At 51.1% G+C, this 22,797-nt stretch overlaps 1 protein-coding gene across 6 annotated transcripts in view; it reads left to right on the top strand.

Moving 5' to 3' along the window:
- grin2ba (glutamate receptor, ionotropic, N-methyl D-aspartate 2B, genome duplicate a) overlaps positions 1–22,797 on the top strand; it is a 107,247-nt gene that overhangs the window by 66,183 nt on the left and 18,267 nt on the right. For all 6 annotated transcript variants that reach the window (XM_068577816.1, XM_068577814.1, XM_068577810.1 and 3 more), the window contains 6 exons: positions 2,326–2,518; positions 11,668–11,782; positions 15,972–16,180; positions 16,579–16,750; positions 20,617–20,770; positions 21,404–21,529. In XM_068577816.1, coding sequence (XP_068433917.1) covers positions 2,326–2,518; positions 11,668–11,782; positions 15,972–16,180; positions 16,579–16,750; positions 20,617–20,770; positions 21,404–21,529 — 969 coding nt within the window. The remainder of the gene's footprint in view (positions 1–2,325; positions 2,519–11,667; positions 11,783–15,971; positions 16,181–16,578; positions 16,751–20,616; positions 20,771–21,403; positions 21,530–22,797) is intronic.

Below are 22,797 nucleotides of genomic sequence, written 5' to 3'. Positions count from 1 at the left end.
CACGCTGCAGTTCCCAAGATGGAGAGGGGGAAAAAAAAAAAAGCAAAAATGCACCGCGCTGCGCGTGCACATGCACGCACATACACACATATACGTCTTCCTGCAGAAGAATCGATGTCGTCAAATAATAAAAGTGAAGTGTGCAAAAAGGAGCAAGAGACGTGAGTGAGTGAGTGAGTGAGTGAGTGAGTGAGTGTGTGAGAGTGTGTGACATTAGATGTGGTCCTGGAGGGCCGGAGCTGTCAGGGCTGAGGCCCCGCGAGGAGGGCAGGTTGCGAGGGGCCGCCTGTCTATTTCTGCCCGCTGACATGGTAGTGGACCGGCTGACATGTGGTCATAGTCTGTCAGACAGATGCCGGCCGACTGATGGACGGAGCGAGGGGGACAGATGAATTGACATGAAGGCCGACCGCGCTTCACTGAGAGCTCTGCCACCGGAAACCCGGAGACGGAAATATCAGTTAGCGGCCATTTCCAGAAGTCACAGGGCCACTTGGTGCTGAGGGTTTAGATAACAGGGCTGCTGATGAGGAAGACTGGCACGTTGAATGGGTGCAAGGTTAGTTATCGCTCTCTTTGCAGCGAACGGTAGAAGAGCGAAACACACCGTTTGGGCGATGTGGAGAAAATCACATATCACTCTATTATTCACCAAATACCTTGAGACTGTTGGTGCTTTTACAACGATATTATTCACAATGAGCTGTATTATTCATTGAGATAAATAATCATCAGTAATGATGTAATGACTAAAGGCAAATAATAGGAAAGCTGGAGCAGTCTGGTGAGTTCCTGAAGTTGCTCCACTAAAACTTTAAAATCAGCAGCAACACTTCTGCCATATTGCAATATTATGAAATCCAAAATCTGAGACGACATCTCGACTATATCACGGTATCGATATATAAATATATTGTCCAGCCCTAATTTATTCCATCTTGTGTCCTCTTGTTTGGGGTTTTAGAAACTTCCATCCAAAAGCTCGACAGATGAAGTTGCGGTTGCTGTGATCGGACAGTTGCTGTTCAGGGTCGGGGTTAAGCGGACGTCCATTAGTCCTGCTGGGCGACAGCTGCCTCGATGTGAACCTCGATGTGAACCCTGATGTGAACCCTGAGGACGGTCCTGAGCGTCTCGCTGCTCCACTGGATGAGCTAATTCGTGCTAATCGTGTAATTCCACGGTTGATTGGGTGGTCGCGACCCCGACGTGTTGAAAACATCCGACCCTGTCCAACAAGGACCTGTGACCTGAAACCCAACGTGCATGAATTATTTCAGGGGAAAAAAAAAATAGATTTCTGAAATGGATCCAAAACTATTAGACCCCTTGAGAGCCGAGCGAGCGCAAGGACATCCTGCCCTGTTAGCTCTGAGCCGTGAAAACCTTGACAGCAGTGCTGAATGATGATTAAAAAGAGATAAACATTGCCCATATAGGCTCAGCGCCGGGCTTCACTGTGTGTCATCAATTAATGGTGGCTATATTTCATGAGTTAATCATGTTATCAATAATGGCAGTTTAATATAAATGATGCTTATTATCAAAATGCCAGCCGTGTTGGAGTGGATGCGTAATAGGCTCGGTTTCATAGCGAAGCAACCCTTCTCACTTCGCGCTGATGAAAATCAGGTTTTCAGGGTAAATCAGGGTAAAAAAAAACGAATTCAAATACCCCTGTACTGTCCGTCTACCTGCTACTTATTAGTAATCATGGATAATCCTCAGCAGAGGAGGACAGAGGGGTGGACGAAGGACGAAAGGACGAATGACGGGCATCATGGCAGACAGCTGGCTGGACGGGTCTGAAGGGCACCGGGAGAGACGGGCCGAGAGACACAAAGCTACACGCTGTTGTCCATAAACAGACAGATAGATTGTCAAGAGGGAACAGGCGGACAGCAGGACAGATAAACAGGCGCACAGACGAGTGCAAAAGGTCAACAAACAGAGACAGACAGAGCTTTAGACCGACAGATGGACAAACACAGCAAGGTGATAGACGCGTCGTCGGGCCGGATGGGAGCGCGATCGGCTCCCTGAGTCACCGCGTACTGTGTGCTCTGTCTCTTGGAGTGTGTTCAAAACATGTCCACTGTGTGCTGTGTACACGCTCACAGAGTCACCCATCCCTCCCCGCTTCAGTTTCTCTCCTTTGTCGCTCTGACTCTGCTCTTGTTCCCATACGATCCGGTTCCCCTCGCTGTTTCCCGATCCCTCCGTTCCCTCTTCCATCTGGCCGATCATTTCCCCCGCTGATCTTCCTTCCTGCCGCGCCTCCTCCGGTCCTTTAACTCTCCCCTCTTCTCGCCTCTGTCCACGCAGGGCTGCTCTCCGTGTCCTATGACGAGTGGGACTACGGCCTGGAGGCCCGCGTTCGCGACGGCGTGGCCATCATCACGATGGCGACCTCCGCCATGGTGATGGACCGCGGGCCGCACACCCTGCTGAAGTCCGAGTGCCACGGGGCCCCGGACAAGAAGACCCCCATCTCAGGCAACCCCAACGAAGTGCTCAGGTGAGTCAAGGACGGAGGCCTGGCACCCGTCACCAAGAAGCGGTGAACTCATTAAATCCCACGAAACAAGAGAAAATGACTCAAGTAAACAGCGCAGCTCGTTAGCTGTACAGCTAGATAACTTCCCTTTGTTGGTTCACAATGTCTTTCCACACTGTCGTGACTTTGTATTTCTCCTGTTTCTTTGCTCACTGGCAGAGAGTTGGCAAGATTGATATCTCTCATATATGTGTGATGAATGTAAAGCTACGTCCAGCAGCTGCTTAGCTTAGCTTTGCTTAGCACAAAGATTACAAACAGGGGACAACCGCTAGCAAAACCTGCTATCCAGCACCTCTACGGCTCACCATTTCACATATTGTATAGATACTGCTGTGCACCAGTAACAGTTTATGAAGGAAGGCTGCACTTTTAAACAGGACTTTGAACATAAATGACATCTTCGGTGCTGAAATGAGGAACTTCAAAGCGCATCAAAGTACACATGTCTGTTTAGTCGCTGTTGGCAATTCAAATGAATCTATGTATTGACATGCAGTTAATTGGTATCTGTATATTTCACACATTACATTGGTGGAGGGGTTTTGTTCTTTGTGCGTTTCAAAGTTCAACTTCCTGTTGAATGCTGCCACTTGTCTGCACGCTCTGATTCTGATTCACTACAGTATGTGTTATTGTGAGAGACTCTGAGTGCACTGCAGGAATAATGTTCTTTTTCCTGCTTCGTGTGCATTAAAGCGAGCTCACTGTTTGCCCCAAAGCAACCTGCACACTTCCCATGGTAACCAGCTCTGTGGCGTACTCTCTGTAACACAATGCGCAGGGCACGAGTCGCTGCAGCCGTCTTGCAATTACACTAATGTCTCCAAATGAATGAGGCAATGATTAATAAATAAAATGGCACACACACACACACACACACACATGGCAGCTTTAAAAAGGCGCACAGGTCCAGGTGGATGCGGCACCGACACATACATCCTGGCATGGACGCAGCAGATGCTGGCACACACACACACACACGCACGCACGCACAGCGTGCACCTTCATCCCCTGCAAACTGTGATCATCCGCCCACCCCATGTAATAATACCCTTCGCACACAAACACCCCTCTTCTTCGCATGGAAAGCCTGACCCCGCCCCCTCAGCTGTCCGTCTCAGCAGCAGGCCTTTTGAACTGGTTGTGAAGCGCAGCGTTCGGCGGCCGCTTTGCTCCGCGCGCTGCCTAATTGGTCCCAATGGCGTTTCAGTCCACGAACACTGGCCCCCGCCGCGCTGCGCTCCAGAGCTCAGCACAGCGTTGTATTCAGGGCCACTTCCACCCCGCTGTGTGGCTGTGCGTGTTTTTATTGTGCTAAATAGAAACTGTGAAGGCCAGATGTGTGTGTGTGTGTGTAGGTATCGCAGAGTTTGTGTGTGCGCTAAGGAGTCCTGGAGGACAGCAGTCTGGTTTCCTAATCAATGGTTTCAGGGGTTTTTGAAACGCAGCACTCACACTCACAAACTGAAAAACATATTGAACCCTCCCCGCAGTGACTCACACTTGTATTCAGACAGACACACAAAAGTCCCTCTCGGCTCCCCCCCGTGTATTTTCACTGCTGCATTCCTCCAGAAGTTTCCACATTCACACTCGTACGGCGGCGGGGGAAAGCCGACGCCGACGCCGTATAAGACGCGCACCTTTTTCTCCGGATTGCCCGTGTTGTGCGAAGGGGATGCGGATCATTTCTCCCGCTCATGCTCCGAGCTTAACTGCATCCCTCGCTGAGGCAGCAGAGCTTTGTTGTCCGCCCAAGTGAACTCTTTAGATCTCATTTCAACCCCTGTGTGCTTGTTCGCTCCTTTTCTGAAGCTTTGCATTTGTTTTACCGCCGCTCACCGCTTCCAGACAACAGCGAGAGTTTATGGCGGCTGACGCTGCCCCAGAATTCAACTCCCCTGTTCTGCTGCCGCGTGTCCTTCCTGCAGTCTTTACTCTGGACTCTTTCTTTGCTTCTCCCTCTCTTCTTCTCTCCGTCCACTCTTGCCCCGTAGTCTTCTGCTTTGTTCTGCCCTGGTCTGCTTTTATTCATGCTTTGTTCCACTTGATTCTCTTCTGTCGAGAGCTGCTCTGCTCTGTTTTATCTGTTCACACCTTCTTGTCTCCTCTCCTCTCCTCTCCTCTCCTCTCCTCTCCTCTCCTCTTCTCTCCTCCTCTCCTCCTCTCCCAGCCACTGGCTCCAGACCTGCAGTTTTATAATCAACTTAGCTGTGTTGATGATTAGATCACTTGCGAGCGCTGCTAAGATCCTTTGCCCCTCGCTGCCTTAACGAAATTTGTTTGGCGATAACCTTTGTCTTCAAGTGTTCAATCAAGAGATTATCATTTGGCCTACAGTCTATTTACCAGAGAGTGAACGAGTGGCTGGTTGCCTGGCTTGCCGGCTGGTTTGGTTGGTGGGCTGGAGGCCCGGCTGGTTCACTAGAAGAACCAGTGGGTGAGTAGATGAAATATGGGTGGAAAGGAAACTAAAGTGGGGAAAGAAAGGCTCTTTTGTCGGGAAGGAAAACCTTCCATTCAGCGGCACTCGCCAGTGAGTTCACACGGCATTAATGAATCAGATAAAGTCACAATTAGTTCTCAGCCGTCGAGAATGACGTGTAATAGCTTGAAAACCCGGCCTCGATCCCTAAAGCTCAGTTTCTGTGACGTTACTTCATTAAAATCAATTTAGCCTGCCAACTGGAATTGGTCGGACTAATCTTCAAACTACGGGGGATTGGTTTTAGAGCAATGGTCCCTTCATCACCATCATCATCACCTCTCATGTTCATGTCAATTCATTTCCAAACTGGATGTTATTTCTCTGTTGATCAAGTCAAAGTGAATGGTGGATGTTTGCCGTGCGTAATAATGATGCACGGTCCCGGAGAGTTGGAGGAGATTTGGAAGACGTTGCGTTACTTTTTTAGTTTTATGCCCTCGTGTTTTTACAAATTAGCCGGACGTACCAGCAACCGGGGATGATGTACACGTCTCCCTGGTTGGGAGTCACCGGTTTAGAGAATGACGTTAAAATCAACTCATGAAGAACTGTTTGACTGTGGCGCGAGCATGACTCAGGGAATGCTTGGCCTATTTTACTGGCTTCAGATTTAATCCGAGACGGAGGGGAGAGGTTGTTTTTTTTTTCCATTTATTTTCCAGAACAGCGTTTGAGAAACATGGACGTTGGGAAAATCCAGAGTGAAAAAAAAAACCCCGAAGCGGGCGGTGAAGGAAGGAGGGAGGCGTCGCGTGTTACGAGCACAGACGGCGATCAGAGATGCTCCGCAGCTGTGCATCGCCGCCCGACACTTCCTCTCCGTTGGGGATGGCGACTAATGGAGACGATCACACGCGACTTTGTAGTTCTGATCACACGCCACACGCCTTGTTGCAGATTACGGAAAACGGGTCGGGTCCGGTGAGGAGACGCATGGGGGAAAAAAAATATGCAAATCACATCTCGTTTCCATTTCTGCTGCTGAACGATGCAGAGTCGCTGCCTGGTCACGGCCGTCCACTTGACTCTATGAGCCGTACATTATGCCGATCCCCTCCGCGCTCAGCGCTTCCTCGTTCGGCCCTCAGAGCGTCGCAGGCTCCCACGAGAGAAGGACGCGTCGCTCCGCTGAGTAAATGAAGTCCTCTGTAGCCGGCGCTGTGACATTCCTGCTAATGCTACAGTGTGAGCCTGACAAATGAAGATAGCAGGAAGAGGAAGCAGAGAGCGCAGGGAAAAAAAAAAAAAGACACGGCGAGGCGGGGCGAGCAACGCGCCACAACAGTGTGCGAGCATCATGAGTTTGACAACAGCGGCCCTGACCTTGCCAGACGTGGACGGGCTCCAAATGAGCCCCGAGTTGGAAAGGTGTCAAGTGCTCTTAAGCTCTGTGCACATTTTGGACCCACTGTGGGCCCGGCCAGGCTTCCAGTCCTGCGCATGTGTGTTGTTGGTTTTTTTTTGCATGTGTGTGCGTTCACCTGTGCGTGTGTGTGGTTGCCTGAGTGTCTTGCTATTTCGGACTGAGTCTATAAAAGCCAGCTGGGTGTGTGTTCGCGGGGCAGGCCGGTGGGAGTTGTTAAAAAGGTACCTGTTTGTGATGGGGCTTGATTGAAACTAGGTCAGGATGCTCCTGCCCTCTTTCCTTCCCGCTTTCCTTCCCTCTTTCCTTCCCTCCTTACTTTCACAGTCTCTCTGCCTCCGTCACCGCGTCTCTTTTTCGCCGCCAGGCTTATGCACCCATCTGACTTTGTTTCCTCTCACGTCATCGTTGTTTCCTCTTATTTCTATCACGTCATTGTCTTCTGGAGCCGACTGCAACACCTGCTCCTCATACCTGGGTTTTAAAGTTTTGCTCCAAAATGGTGAAAGACAAAGAAGAAGAGTCCTCGAGTATTTTTAGCAACTATTTCTGAAATGCACTCTGTTACAAGGGCTGTCATTTTAAATGAATCTTTCCAATGATTCATTTTAATTAAGTGCCGTCTATCATTTGCCAACAAATCAGATGTCCCCTCCTCTGCTTCTCGGTCCCAGCCTTGTCGTCTTCGCTTTAGCACAATTTATTACACTGTTTACACATTCAGTTCCCATGTCTGAGTACACACATACCACGGTGCCTGTGCATGTGCCAACACTCACGCACGCACACACACACACACACACACAACAACTTCACACCTCCACTCACATTCACACTGCACACCCCGAGTGTACAAGCAGCAAAGCTACAGTATTTTTTTTGTGGGCCATATGGGGCATGTTATCATTCTCCGTATAGATTCCTCCTCTACAAACCCAATAAGTACATTGCACCGCAGTAATTGCTGAGGAGTGTAACTCATGACTAATTCATGTCAGGGGTAATTTATTAAAACTGACTTATCAATATTTCACACAACTCCTCCATTATTCACAGCTGAGCATGCGTTGAAACGTATCTGTGTCAGGCCATGGAGTTAGCATGGTGCGTGTGTGTGTGTGTGTGTGTGTGTGTGTGTGTGTGTGTGCCTAGCACTAAGTTGTTCCGATTTGCAACGGCAGAAATTTTCCTAAAATTAAAAAAAAGAAGAAAAAAAAGAAAAATTGGAAAGAAGAGCTTCATGGAAAAGGAGACGAGGCAGCTTAAGAAGCGGATGTTGTAACTGTTGAGTCAGTGTCACCAGGTGGAGACGGCTGCTGCCGCTGCCGCTGCCGCTGCCGCCGCCGCTGCCGCTGCCGCCGCCGCTGCCGCTGCCGCCGCCGCCGCTGCCGCCGCCGCCGCTGCCGCCGCCGCCACCGCCGCCGCCGCTGCTACTGCGGTTTGAATATTACACTCGTACTCTGCTCCATACCGGTTTGAGCTGTAAACCGTCGGGCATCTGAACACGGGGTTTGGCAGGTGGGCGGATGTGTGCGTGGCATCTGTAGCGTGCACACACAAGATGGAGTGGGTGTGGGTTCACGTGTGTATTTGCTTCTCTGGCATGACAGAAGAGGAACGCGGGGATCTGCCCCCCGAGCTTTTGAGCAGTGTACTTAACACCTGCGGACCCGCTCACTGGCCCGACTGGGTGTGTCTGTGTGTGCGTGTGTGTGTGTGTGTGTCTGTGTGTGTGTGTGTGTGTCTGTGTGTGTGTGTGTGTGTGTGTGTGTGTGTGTCTGTGTGTGTCTGTGTGTGTGTGTGTGTGTGTGTGTCTGTGTCTGTGTGTGTGTGTGTGTGTGTGTGTAATTTGACGGGTGGTGATGCAGCGAGTTCAGAGGAGGTGATGGCGCGCGGCTGTGGTCACATGGGTGCAACACAAAGTGCCGTCCTGTAAACGCTGCAGTCACCGTGTGACGGGAGACTAGAGCGTTGCATTCTGGGAGTGATATTTCCAATCCCCTCCCTCTTACTTCTTTGAATCCCACCTCTCTCTCTCTCTCTCTCTCTCTCTCTCTCTCTCTCTCTCTCTCTCTCTCTCTCTCTCTCTCTCCCTCCCTCTGTGAGATTACCGTTTCCATAGTAACCCACCAGATTGGCTTGGAAGTCACAGTGGTTGTGGGTGCCATGGCAACACACACATATACTTGTGTGTCACTCTGTTACTGCCGTCAACGTGTGCAGCACTCACACACACACAGACACACACAAAGAGACATAGAGACACAGAGACAGAGACACACACACAGAGACACACACACACAGAGACACACACACATACACAGAGACACACACACACACACAGAGACACACACTGCTGCTCGTTGTGACAATAGCGTGCTTGGTAAAGCGGCTGCAGCGTCGTGTCGCTCTGTAAGCAACTGATGGTTCATTGTGTGTCTGTGCCGTGTGTATGTGCCGTGTGTCTGTACTGTGTGTCTGTGATGTGTGTATGTAATGTGTGTATGTGTGTCTGCGCTGTGTGTCTGTTATGTGTGTCTGTGATGTGTGTATGTAATGTGTGTATGTGTGTCTGCGCTGTGTGTCTGTTATGTGTGTCTGTGCTGTGTGTCTGTGTGTTGGCGATGTGTGTCGGTGATGTGTGTCTGTGTGCCTGCGTGTCTGTGATGTGTGTCTGTGTGTCTGTGTGTCTGTGCTGTGTGTATGTGCTGTGTGTCTGCGTGTCTGTGTGTCTGTGTGTCTGTGTGTCTGTGTGTCTGTGATGTGTGTCTGTGATGTGTGTCTGCGTGTCTGTGATGTGTGTCTGCGTGTCTGTGTGTCTGTGATGTGTGTCTGCGTGTCTGTGTGTCTGTGCTGTGTGTCTGTGATGTGTGTCTGTGTGTCTGTGATGTGTGTCTGTGTGTCTGTGTGTCTGTCCTGTGTGTCTGTCCTGTGTGTCTGTCCTGTGTGTCTGTGTGTCTGTGTGTCTGTGATGTGTGTCTGTGTGTCTGTGATGTGTGTATGTAATGTGTGTATGTGTGTCTGCGCTGTGTGTCTGTTATGTGTGTCTGTGCTGTGTGTCTGGGTGTTGGCGATGTGTGTCGGTGATGTGTGTCTGTGCTGTGAGTCTGTGTGTCTGCGTGTCTGTGATGTGTGTCTGTGTGTCTGCGTGTCTGTGATGTGTGTCTGTGTGTCTGCGTGTCTGTGATGTGTGTCTGTGATGTGTGTCTGCGTGTCTGTGTGTCTGTGTGTCTGTGATGTGTGTCTGTGTGTCTGTGTGTCTGTGATGTGTGTCTGTGTGTCTGTGATGTGTGTCTGTGCTGTGTGTCTGTGTGTCTGTGTGTCTGTGTGTCTGTGTGTCTGTGAGCTGGACTCTGGGGCAGCATGAGTCTGTGATCAGCTGCTCGTCTCATTCAAACATCATATTTAACAGATGATGTTTGTTCCTCAGTGATGAAGCGTCCAGGAGCCTCATGGAGGCCTGCTGGTCTGGTCTGGTCTGGTCTGGTCTGGTCTGGTCTGGTCTGGTCTGGTCTGGGATCTGTTCATGTCAGACGGCTCGTGGACTCGCTGGTCCTGGAGCAGTGAGCAGATACCTGTCCCAGTCCGCTGCTGCCGACCCCGTCAGCACCAAGTTATGCTATATATATATATATATATATATATATATATATATATATATATATATATATATATATATATATATATATATATACGGTTTTGAGGCAGAGAGTTTCCATGGAAACAGTCAGAGTGCGAGAGAGAGGGGAGAAGAGAGGGAGTAAAGGGTGAGGAGGTGAAAGAGTTAAAGAGAAAGTGTGTGTGTGTGTGTGTGTGTGTGTGTGTGTGTGTGTGTGTGTGTGTGTGTGTGTGGGATGACAGTGAAGTGATTTGAGTTCGCCTGACATAAACATTCCTGTTCTTATACACACACACTCCCACGCACATACGCCATAATCACTGCAAGAGAATGCAGCGTTGAGTGCTGTGTGTGCGCGTGTGTGTCTGTGTGTGCTTGTGTGTGTGTCCGTGTGTGCTTGTGCGTTGTATTTACTTGAAGGGAGGTGAAATGATTTCACCTGACAGAAACAATGCTGCTTTCTCTCCGTCTCTTTTTCTGCACCACGCAGAACACACCGACCGAGGCAGACACACACACACACACACACACACACACACACACACACACACAGTGATCTGATAAGCTGCTGTTGTCGTATCATATGGGCTAGTACTTGTTTGTTTCTTTTTCGTTGAACACAAGCTGCAAAGCAGAGTTTGCTTTCAACAAGTTTGATGTTTTGTTGTTGATTGATTTCAAGTGCAGTGTCCAGGTGACACTGGAGCTGCTCTGCTGGTCAGGGTGGATGACTTCAGTGTTCATCACGCCTCCATCAGTCGTGCAGAAATCTCCATTCAGCCGAGGCAACGCGGGGCGGTTAGCTTAGCTTAGCACAGAGACTGGAAGCAAAGGGAAACAGCTAGCCTGGCTCAGTCCAGCAACACCTCACTCACTGACACGTCATCTTTCATCCCTTCAATGTGAACAGAAACCAAAGAGCAGAAACGACAGCACTGTTGTGAACTATTTCTTGGCCGGGACAAATAACATTCCTCGGATCTCAGCTGGTTGCCTGGCAACTGCTCCCGGCCATGAAAGAGTTCAGCACATGACTCCCAGAAAGAAAGAAAGAAAGAAAGAAAGAAAGAAAGAAAGAAAGAAGTGAGTGCAAATCAAACAATGGAGGTGCCGCGTGTTAGCTGGCCAGCTTTAGCGCTGGATTTTGATGCAGAGCCGCGCTGGCCGGGTGCCCCTGTTTCCAGCCTTCGTGCTAAGCTAAGCTAACCGGCTAACGTGCCTGCATCTTCGTGTTTAATGGACAGATATGTGAGCGGGCGTGTTCCTCAAAATGATGCGCTCCTCCTTCAAGGTCACTTCGGCAGCAGCGAACACATTGGACCTTGAACGACTGGAGAGAGCAGCTTAAAAAAAAAAAAATCTTGTTTTCAGCCGATGACTAATGAATGTTCATCTATTTATGAAAACCCGGCTCAGACATTGGCCGGTCGCTGTTTCCCGGCAGATGATGGCTCCGTGTCACGTCTGAGGAGATTCACGCCACGGAGATTGATTGACAGATTGATTGACACGCCGCGAAACTGTTACAGATACAGACGCATCGAGCAGATCCGGCGTGTGAGAGCGGAGCTGCGTTGCTCGTGGGGAAGCGGTGTCTCAATGTCTCCTCCTCCGTCTCCTCCATGTTTCCTCTCCAGGTACCTGATGAATGTGACGTTCGAGGGGCGTAATCTGTCGTTCAGCGAGGACGGATACCAGATGCACCCCAAGCTGGTCATCATCCTGCTCAACAAGGAGCGGCAGTGGGAGAGGGTGAGAGACAAGGAGCTACGTGTGTGTGTGTGTGTGTGTGTGTGTGTGTGTGTGTGTGTGTGTCCTGTAAGTACTGTACCTGATCGTTCCACCAGTATCTGCCTGTCTATCTGCGTCTCTTATCATCTGCTTTTCACTTTTCAAGCATTTTAAGCCTCGAGCTTTCGAGGCGCTTCTCTGACGAGATGCTATCAACTCGGCGAAGGTGCCTTTGAGCAACGCGCTGCAGCACCCGGCTGCAGAGCGATGGCGCCGTCAGAATGCTGGTCTGTTCGTTTGAAAAGTTCGGGACGCCGTTACAGACAATTCATGAAGTCGTAACTGCAGCTACGCAGACATGATGAGGACGACAGGACTTGTTGGTTTGGGTTTGCTTCCATTGAAGCATCTGTGCAGTGTGTCTGTGATGTGTGTCTGTGATGTGTGTCTGTGATGTGTGTCTGTGATGTGTGTCTGTGCAGTGTGTCTGTACCGTGTGTCTGTACCGTGTGTCTGTAACTTCCTCATTGCGTGCTGTATTGACCCAGAAAGCTGAGTCCTCCTTCCTGCAGAGCCGTGCCCGGCAGTGCCTACATGTACCAGGATGCATTGCGCGCACGCCGCTGATGGACAGTCGTCGAGTTGCGCAGATAGTGAAATGAAAACACGGAGGCTCCATAGTTCAAACCAGCGACAGCAACTCCTCTTTATTATTCACATTAAAGCGTCACTCCTTCACTGGTTGTACCTTTCACAATAAAAGCCCGACTTAAATTTTCTTAAGCATTTTGCGACGAGACAACTCAACAAAACAGCCGATGCTAGCCCAAAATACCCACTCAATGGTCACCTGGCCTCTTGGTCCCTTTGCCCCTTGGCCCCTAGGTTCCTTGGTCCCTTTGCCACTTGGCCCCTTGATTCCTTTCCCCCTTGGCCCATAGGTTCTTTGGCCCCTAGGTTCCTTGGTCCCTTTGCCCCTTGGCCCCTAGGTTTCTTGGCCCATAGGTTCCTTGGTCCCTTTCCCCCTTGGCCCATAGGTTCTTTGGCCCCTAGGTTCCTTGGTCCCTTTGCCCCTTGGCCCCTAGGTTTCTTGGCCCATAGGTTCCTTGGTCCCTTTGCCCCTTGGCCCATAGGTTCTTTGGCCCCTAGGTTCCTTGGTCCCTTTGCCCCTTGGCCCCTAGGTTTCTTGGCCCATAGGTTCCTTGGTCCCTTTGCCCCTAGGCCCCTTGATCCCTTTCCCCCTTGGCCCATAGGTTCTTTGGCCCCTAGGTTCCTTGGTCCCTTTCCCCCTGGCCCTTTGGTCCCTTTGGTCCCTTTGCCCCTTGGCCCCTTGGTCCCTTTGCCCCTTGGTCCGTGGCCCCTTGGCCCCTTGGTCCCTTGGCCCCTTGGCCCCTTGGTCCCTTGGCCCCTTGGCCCCTTGGTCCCTTGGTCCCTTTTCCCCTTGGCCCCTTGGTCCCTTTTCCCCTTTTCCCCTTGGCCCCTTGGTTGTCTTTTCTAGTTCCTCTTCAGGATCCTGTATCCGCCTCTGTCCCTGTGAGCAGGACACCTCTCAGGCATCGTAACGCTCACACAGCCTCTCTCGGGGTTTTATTGGTAACAGCGACAGCCTCCAACAGAAAGCTGCCCACGCTGGCTTCGGCTGCAGCAGCACGACGCTCCTTCTGTTGGCATCGCAGGGCCGCTTGAGCGAAGGCAGCGCCAGTCGGTGTTTTCTCTCGGCAGCTCAGCTTCTGGAGGGAACGCAGCCCCGGCCTCTCTCCGCTGCTTTCCTGCGGCCGCATGCTCTGGCGAGCGCCACAAAAGACGAGCGCAACGACGGAGCGGAAAAACAACAACAAAGAGGTCGTAGTGTTGACATGTTTTGAAGTTAAGTTCACTCACAGGTCCTCTGCATCTCTTCTACGCAGCGCCAGGCGCTCAGCAATGCACCGCCGAACAAACAGGACAAATGATCGCACAGATTCGTTCTGACAATTTGTTTCCTTGTTTTTCTAAATGAAAAAGAAAAAGGAACGTGGTCAGGAAGGACGGTTCACAGTCCGTCCACCGCGCTCACCTGGTAGCCGGGGAAGTTGTAATTGAGGAATCTTCTCATCCGCTATTTGCTCTTCAAGAGAGTGCGGCGGTGCCGGGCGGCCGGCTCACGTGACTCGATGCGTAGAACACAAACTTTGTATGCACACGCTCGGCCTCCTCTGCACAGATAAAGGTTAAAAACTCTTTTGTACAGACGGAGAAACTGATTAGATTAATACGTCCTCTGAGCCCAGGTGGAGGAGTGGCGGTGCGGACGGGGCAGCGGCCATCCTGAGTCACGGCGGCGAACCAGCAACCTCAAATGAACTTGATGCTCGGCGCCACCTGCAAAGTCACCGGCCTGCAGCCCCCTCGCTCTCCGTTGTGTCTGCGTCCTGCAGTCTGACTCCTTTGACTCTGCCTGTTCTTTATTCTCAGTGTTTCTCTCTTTCTTCCGCCTCTCTAATCTATATTCCGTCCTCTGATCAGAGAACAAGGTGAATCGCTCCCCTCCTGTCTCCCTCTCTCTCTCTCCCTCTCTTCTCTCTCTTTCTTTCTCCTCTTGCAGTCTGCACCACCACCTCTCCTCTCCTCTCCTCTCCCCCTCCTCCCTTCCCTCGCTCATGTTTAATTCTTAGCTTGACTTCCAGCTGAACCACTTTTCTTGAACCCTAATGAGTTCCAGCTCCTACAACCGTGCCGACTCTGCACCTTTTTGAAGTAGCGTGAAGACTTCGTGGTCGTCCAGTCCAGTTCACTCGCCTCCGGACTGATTTCAACCCTCCGCTCTACACCACCTCCCTCCCCCACCTTCTCGCCTTCTCTCCATCCCCGTCTGTCACTTTCACTAACTCACTCCCTTCCCCCCCCATGTCCAGATCCAAGATGGCTGCATTGTGCCCCAGAGACACACAGCCTTAGCTCGTCCACTCCAGGCAGCCTCGGCAAATTTGTCCTCCCTGGAGTGCTGTGTGTGTGTGTGTGTGTGTGAGTGTGTGTGTTTATGTACATTTACATATTTAACGAGTGTGCAAACCAGACTTTACACACCTACGCCTCGGCCTCCTCTCCTGCCCTCTTTCCCGTTACAGTGTGTCCAATTAGCTGCTGATCCGTATCCATTTCCACCCACATCTTTCTCTCTGTGGAAGTGGCCGAGTGGGCCCCTCCACAGGAAAAGGTCTCCAGGTGCGGTTCCACGTGACGGGAGTTATTTTCCAATTTCATGACGCTGGTTCGGTGGAGTGAAGCCCCGCGTTGCTGCAGGGCCGTCCAGACGCCGCCGCCGCCGGACGCTCCCCTCCAGGAGAGCCAGCGTTTGGCATCTTGAAAGAGCTCCACGGCCGGCTTCCTGTCTCGCGGCGGATCCTCACTCATACGGGCGTCCACGCCATCGTCCCCGAACTCCTCCGTCTGCACCAGGACGCGAAGCCGCAGTTTACAAACGTATCCGTCCGCGGGACGCTCGGCGTAAACGTAGTAAAAAACGTTCCGCGTTTTAAAAATGGAAACGTAGTCCCCGTGGACGTGGCCTCAGTCAGACCTTTCCTCTCTTTCTGTCGCCGCTTCTCGTCTTGCTCTTTTCACTCCTTTAATCTCTCCATCCAGTTCCCTCCCGAGCCTCCCCTCTTGATCTGAATTCTGCTCTTTCCCCCGGTTCAGTGTTGTCCTTCCCGTTAACCTTGTTCTCATTCTCTATGCTGGGTGCCTTTCCTCTGCTCTTCTGTAGATTATCTTTTCTGCTCTTTTCCCGCTAGGAGAACGCCCCTCTGTTCACTTTTGCATTTTCTTATCAGTCACAAAATGCTCCTGTTCATTTGTTACCTCGCTGTTGTTTTATTGACAGATAAACTAATCGCCGCTAAACCCAGGAAACAGAAAACACACCCAAAAGATCTGTTTTTTTGCATCGTACGCATTTGAAGTCGACATTGCTTTCTGACGACGGGTTTCCACTCTGAACTGTTTGCAAGAGCAGAGCTGAAGCCATGTGGGATGCGCTCGACTCACTGCAGCATGAAATCTGATCTAAACTCATCTTCTCATTAGATTCCTGCCAAGCGATTCATTTCATGTTTGTATTTCCGCTGTGTGATTGCATTCATCCCCCAGGTGAAATGTCCAGAATGCAGTTCTGTGTCTGACATGTTGAAGGCCATCTGACCGTCTTCATGTTTGCCGGGCGTCTGTGCAGGTGGGTAAATGGGAGAACGGCTCCCTGTCCATGAAGTACCACGTGTGGCCTCGCTACGAACTCTACGGCGGCGCGGCCACGCGCGAGGACGACCACCTGTCCATCGTGACGCTGGAGGAGGCGCCGTTCGTCATCGTGGAGGACGTGGATCCGCTGAGCGGGACCTGCATGAGGAACACCGTGCCCTGTCGCAAGCAGCTCAAAACACTGTGAGTCTCACGGCTCACATACTACAAACCAGCGTCAGAGAGAAACAGGAGGGAGGCCGCGTGCCAAAAAGAAGTAGATTCCTGTTCAGCATTAGATTATTGTGGAAATTGAACTTGGCACAATTAGAGACGGACCGCCGGGTCTACCTGCTGCAGAAAGTAGAAGGGGGAAAAGACAAATGTCCACATTTGGCCTGCGAATGATGTTAATTTCCCGCGACAGCTTTTACAGAGCCAGAGGTACAATCACTTCACACTCCGCCGGTGTGAGAGTGACGGGGCCAGATCCACCGAATCACCACCGCAATTAGCAATTCATGCCAATCCAGACGGAAGCGCTTGTTTGATTAAATCCTTTTCCCATCCGTCTGTCCGCCCCGGTCCGTCCGTCTACGCAGCAACCAGACGAAGGACTCGGGGATCTACATCAAGCGCTGCTGCAAGGGATTCTGCATCGACATCCTGAAGAAGATCGCCAAGCAGGTGAAGTTCACCTACGACCTCTACCTGGTCACCAACGGCAAGCACGGCAAGAAGATCAACGGGACGTGGAACGGCATGGTGGGCGAGGTGAGCAGCGCGTGTGTCCGGCTCCTACTTTTATTTTGGCAGCAACAAAAGCGCACACACACACACGCACACACACACACACACGCGAGCGCGCGCGCGTGGAAGCCGGCGACACGTCCTATGAAGAGACGCAGGTCAACGCGTGTGTAAATGACGCGATTAGTCTCGTTAGTGCGAGTGGAGATTGCACCGGTTCTCCGCTTTGCGCCGCCATCTGATCGCTGTCGTCGACGCCGCCGCTGCTGTTTGAAAGTTGTCGATGAGACATTGTGAGCTGTCGGATGCAGAGAGACGTATCTGCCAACGAGTCAGGCAGCGAGAGGAGGAGCTTCGGGCGTTGGTGCGCAGGGCGGTCGGCTTCAGTGACGAAGTTGACATTTAAATGTGTTCAACAACAATTTGGGCAAATGGAAAGACATTTGAATGACTCGCAACTAAACGGTACGGTAGCAAACGTTGTGAACGCCGTGAAAAAGACGCAGGCTGGAGCGCCGGCTTAACGCCAGCACGCCATTATGAGCAGACACTTCACATTTCAGTTCCTCAAGACATATTTTCCCAAAAAAAAGTCCTTGAATTTTACAGCCTTTAATTTTATGACCAGTTTGTTCTTGAAAGGTGTTTTATTAAATGTTCTTAAAGCTCTCGTGAGCTATCTGAATGTGATTTAGATGTGTTTTAGATGTTTCCCATAATTCCACACAAAACCTGATGTATGCTCGTAAAAGTGAACAAATATTATACAGTAATCTCAAAGATTTATTGTATGTGGTTGCCGACTTTGGTTTATTGTCAGTCCTCCCACCCAACAAATTATGGATTTCAGACTCCTTTTTGGGTTTTAGCATCCTCTATCATGAGTGTGCTTCTTAAATGTGCGACACAATTACCAAAGACTGACGTAGTTTGCTAAAGAAAAACGATGTCGAAGCTGAAAATCATTTTCCCAGTTGTCTTTTCCCTACAACCAAACACGTGTCATCTGTAATAATCATAATGTTGTGAACGTCTGGCGGCTGAAGTGCACACTTTGCAGGGCGATACCTAAATGTGCTTTGACGCTGCAAACAAGACAAAGCTGTGCTCCAAGGTGTTTACGATGAGGGAGAAGAAAAGGTCAAAGGGCAGACAGAGACACGGTCTGTGTTCCCTCTGCTATATTTAGCTTCCCTTGGAGCCGTCTGAAGGGTTCGCTTCCTCTCTGAAGTGTGTTTTCAAACCTTGAGTGATGAGCTCTTCCTTCCCGGGTGCAGCGGGCCTCACACTCATGTCAGATGGGCTAAGCGCCTCGCCTCCGGGCGCACGCGGTTCAGTTGCAACGACTCACTCCGGGCTCCGAACTTCCCCTCGTCGACTTTGGCCCGGGGGTAAGGTCGCTGTCGGCTCTGGTGAAACGTCTGACTGGCTGTTATTTAATGGAGCGGAAGGCAAACGGATCGACGGCAGCCTAAAGGTCACAGGTCGACCACCCGCCCCGCACCCGTGTGTGTGTGTGTGTGTGGGCGCTGGAGCGACCTTCAGAAGTCACAGCCAAGGTGGTGTGTCTGTTTCTTCATGCGGCAAAAACTTTTGCTCTTCACTTTACATGAAACGGACCCATTTAATGTGTTACGTAAAGCCAGTTAAGTGTCTTTAGTGGGCACCGAGCTGGAAGTGTGCTCACCTGTAATAAACTCCATGCTCCTGACTAAAAGCGCCGTAATGTGCCGCCTCCTCCTCACCTCCGCAGACACGGACGGTCATTAGGAGGATGGATCACGCACGCATGCACACACACACACACGCACACACACGCACACACACACATACACATGCAGACAAGAGACACAGCAATAAAATAATCCATGCATGAATGCAGACGCATGGACTCAGACAGACTTACACACCCAGACTTTCTCTATGTGGACAGAAAGGACACATTCATAATGTCCCCCCACACCCTCTCCTCCCACACACACACACACACACACACACACACACACACACACACACACACACACTGTATATCTGCTGTATCTGCTGTATCTAACACAACCAACCCGTGTCCTTCTCCAGTTGGAACGAGACCAAAACTACAATATATCTCTCACCCTTAATGGAGCAGAATGTGAACTGATGCTGACACACACACACACACACACACACACACACACACACACACACACAGATCACAGAGGACATTTGCACAACTTGCTTCAGCTTGCAAAGGAAAAAAAAGATCAAAAAGGGAAGAAAAAATAACTAAAAATCAATGACCGCTTCAAGACATTTTGTCATAACTCGATTCTGTGTCAGATTTCATGAGCTGCATTGACTTGTGCTGCCCCTCACACTCCTAATCTAAAATATTAGAGGCAATGCACTTGATTACATGAGCTTGGCCTCGCCAGAACAGTCACACAAAGACACACACACACACCAGCTGAGACACACACACCAGCTGAGACACACACACACACACAAACGCAGCTCCTCGCTCACTCATTCTCAATAACACCCACACGGGTCACTTTCATAACGCTGAGAGAACAAGTCGTAGGAGGGAGATGGAGAGAGCGAGAGGAGAGCGAGCGAGAGGAAGTGAGTACACTGCTGGATGGACTCGCTCTCCTCCCCGGGGAGACATTCGCACATTCAGGCACCAACACACACACACACACACATGCACATCCGTACTTACATGCTGACAGAACAAACAAGATTGAAAAAGTTACAAATGCACGCTCGCCAGCAGACACAAACACTTTGAAAACTGCAGATAATGTGCAGAGTCGATGTGCGAGGTTCTGCCTGTAAAGGTCCACTTCACAGGTGGAGAACAAAGGTTCGCTCGCTTCTCTGTCTCTCTGTCTTTTTCCCTTTTATGACTCACTCGTATGCACATTCACGCACGCACACACACACACACACACACACACTCTGAAAGCTGGAGCGCGTACTGGAGCTTTGACTCACACAGCCGCAAACGCCTTATTAACTCAGTGAGACAGGCCCGTCCCACTTTACCTTTGTGCTGCGGGGATGTAAAATCTAGCATGTTGGGGCTAAATATACCACCTGTGCAGGGGTAGTGACGGGAGCGGGGCAGGTGGAGGAAGGAGAGGCCGGGGGATGGAGGGGATGGGGGGGGGGGCGGCTATTTCCAGCAGGCGTGACCCACTGTGGCAACCCACTTTCTGCCTCTCTTTGCTTCACTTAGCTCATTCTAAATACAAACTTTCCCCTCAAATCTGTTTTCGCGTCCGATTTGATTCTCCGATGGCTCCCGGCGGGCGAACGGAGACGAGGCCTGAAATCCGCCAGCGTGCTTTGGACACGTTCGCGGACGCGGCGGCGCTGCCGGCTTCCTCCTCCTCCTCCTCCTCCTCCTCTTCCTTCTCCTCATCCTCCTCCTGCTGCTGCTGCTTGTTGTCGCCGAATTGCAAAGCGAGCCGGTTGAGAAATGGCCGTTTGGAGAAATGGGTCCTGTCCTCGTGATTGCTGAACATCAGCGCAAAGTGATGCGTCTAGACCGAAGATATCGCTCCTGGATTACAGGCGCTGACACTAAAACCTAATATTTACTCGTGATGTATGAGATCGCTGAAGAGGCCCGGTCACAATTCATTCACTCATCCGGCGAGAGGAAGAGCGGCGCCAACAGAAAGACAAAGACGTGCAACGGGACAAGTCCACCGTGGTCTCTCTCGCGTGATCTCTTCAGCAAAATCACCCACATTTGGAAAAGCCTCCATCAGACGAGCTGCTGGCTTTCATGAGATACTTTCAGGATTGTGTTTTTCTCACTATGAGCTAATAAAGCGTTGAACTGTCTTGATTCGTTTTCCTCCTTTCGCTGTGAGTAACGGCTGCTCCGTCTCTCCCAGGTGGTGTTGAAGAACGCCCACATGGCCGTCGGCTCCTTGACCATCAACGAGGAGAGGTCGGAGGTCATCGACTTTTCCGTGCCCTTCATCGAGACGGGCATCAGCGTCATGGTCTCCCGCAGCAACGGCACGGTGTCGCCCTCGGCCTTCCTCGGTGAGCGGCGCGGCGTCCAGCCGCCGGCGTGTCGGCCACGCCCCCTGCTCTCACCCTGCGCAGCGGGTCGAGCCAAAGCTCGGGCTCGGTGTCACGGTTTCTCTCGCCGGTCACATTTTGGGTTGACGTTCCTCGCTGGACGCCGAGCTTCCGGCGCTCCGGCGGACGCGCGTGTTCGAGACCACGATTGTCTGCGTTTGCGTGATGAGGAGGCAGAAGGGAGCGCGTGATGACGCGGCTAACTGTTTATGTATTCTCTCTTTGGCTCTCTGCCTCTTTGCCCTCTTCTATTTCCCACTCCCACTCCATTTCTCTTACTCTTCCTTCCTCTTCTCAATCTGGCGCTCCACATTTGCATATCTCTCTTACCCTCTCTCGCTTTTTTTCTCCACTTCCTCTCTCTCTCTCTCTCTCTCTCTCTCTGCCGCCCTCGCTCTTGTTTCACCCTCTTCCTCCCTCTCCTGATGTCACCCCTCCTCTCCGCCTTCTGCCTTCTCACAACCCTCTTTCCTCCCCCTTTCCCCTCTCCCCCTCTCTTCCCTTGTCCTCATCTCTGTCCGCCCTCCCTCCCTCCCTCCCTCGTATCCCTTCATCTCTTCCTCCCTCCTCCCTTCCCTCTCTCCTGCCCTCCAGAGCCCTTCAGCGCGGATGTGTGGGTGATGATGTTCGTGATGCTGTTGCTGGTGTCAGCAATGGCTGTGTTTATATTCGAGTACTTCAGCCCTGTGGGCTACAACCGCTGTCTGGCTGACGGCAAAGGTGAGAGGCTCCAGCTCCACACACATACAGTGACACACCCACACACACACACACACACACACACAGGTCTATGGTACCTGTTGGGGGAGGGCTGCACTCGTTTCAGGATATAGATGTAAATGGATGCAGATATTTTCCTCCCTCATCTCTCCGAGCACACCAGATGGGCGGGTGCGCTGAGGTTGAATTTACTTTAGAGAAAAGATACCAACGCGACGTGTTACTTTGGAACAAGAGACTCTTCAGGAGCACAGAAACGCCGTTCAGACTCCGTTCATCTACGACACAGCTCACACGTCTCCAGAGTCACGGCAGCAGCGTCACGGTCATCACATCAAGGTGCTGGTTAAATATTGAAAAGGTCGACACGGATTTGAAGCACAACATGCGTTGGCTTTTAAAATACATGCGTGACCATGTTTGTAGTTTTTGACAGCAGTACAGGGGCCGGCCCTCTGTGATTTATATGTGATGGACGGGCCTCGATGGCGGTTAGCAACTTTCAAAGCGTTTTGTTCACATACAGGACGTACACACACACACACACGGGTGATGTATGTGCTCACCCACCTTGACCTCCTCACATTGTCTTTGCACTGAGCGTTGTGGAAGAATCACTGATGTACAAATGTGTATTCATTAAGAATCCTCTTGTAGTTTTATTTCCAAAGTATCAAACGTAAAAGTGATCAGTAGGCAGTGAAAAGGCCCCGGTGACTGATGTGTGTTGATGTATTTTGTGCAGGGGTTCACAATTGAAGGATCTGGATGAAGGATCAGTACTTTTACTGGTGACAGTGTGGCCTTTTGCTATGCAGTGAGGATGTCCGGGGCATCTGAAAACACTCCTGCTAACCATATCAGACGCCTCTAATAATACCTCATTTACTCCCTTTCTTGTGGCATCCAACTACCGTTTGCAAGCGGATAAATGAAACGATGGAAGTGGATGTTGCCGTCTCTCACTCTCAGCCAGTGCCGGCGCTCCTCAGTGTTCGGTTGCCTGCTGGCTTAAAGTTTCTGGCATTTTCCATGTTTCTGATTTTCCGACTCGCGTCCGAGTGGGAGAATTGTAGACAGCCAACAAAAAAAGTCCTGGACGTGAGCTCATCGCCAGCGCATGAAAGCAGGAAGACAGTTTGTTTTGGCGATGGAAACAGTTGCATCGCTGGAACCCAAATCAAGTGTCGGACACATTTTCCACAACATTCAGCGAGGGAGTGAAACCATGAAACACGCTCATCTTCTTCGCTGGAGCAGTCAGCGGC

Source organism: Clinocottus analis, unplaced genomic scaffold (assembly GCF_023055335.1).
Source record: "Clinocottus analis isolate CAN_PGR_092001 unplaced genomic scaffold, fCliAna1.0.p SCAF_16, whole genome shotgun sequence".
NCBI lineage: Eukaryota > Metazoa > Chordata > Actinopteri > Perciformes > Cottidae > Clinocottus > Clinocottus analis.
This window is presented reverse-complemented; position numbering and strand designations above follow the sequence as displayed.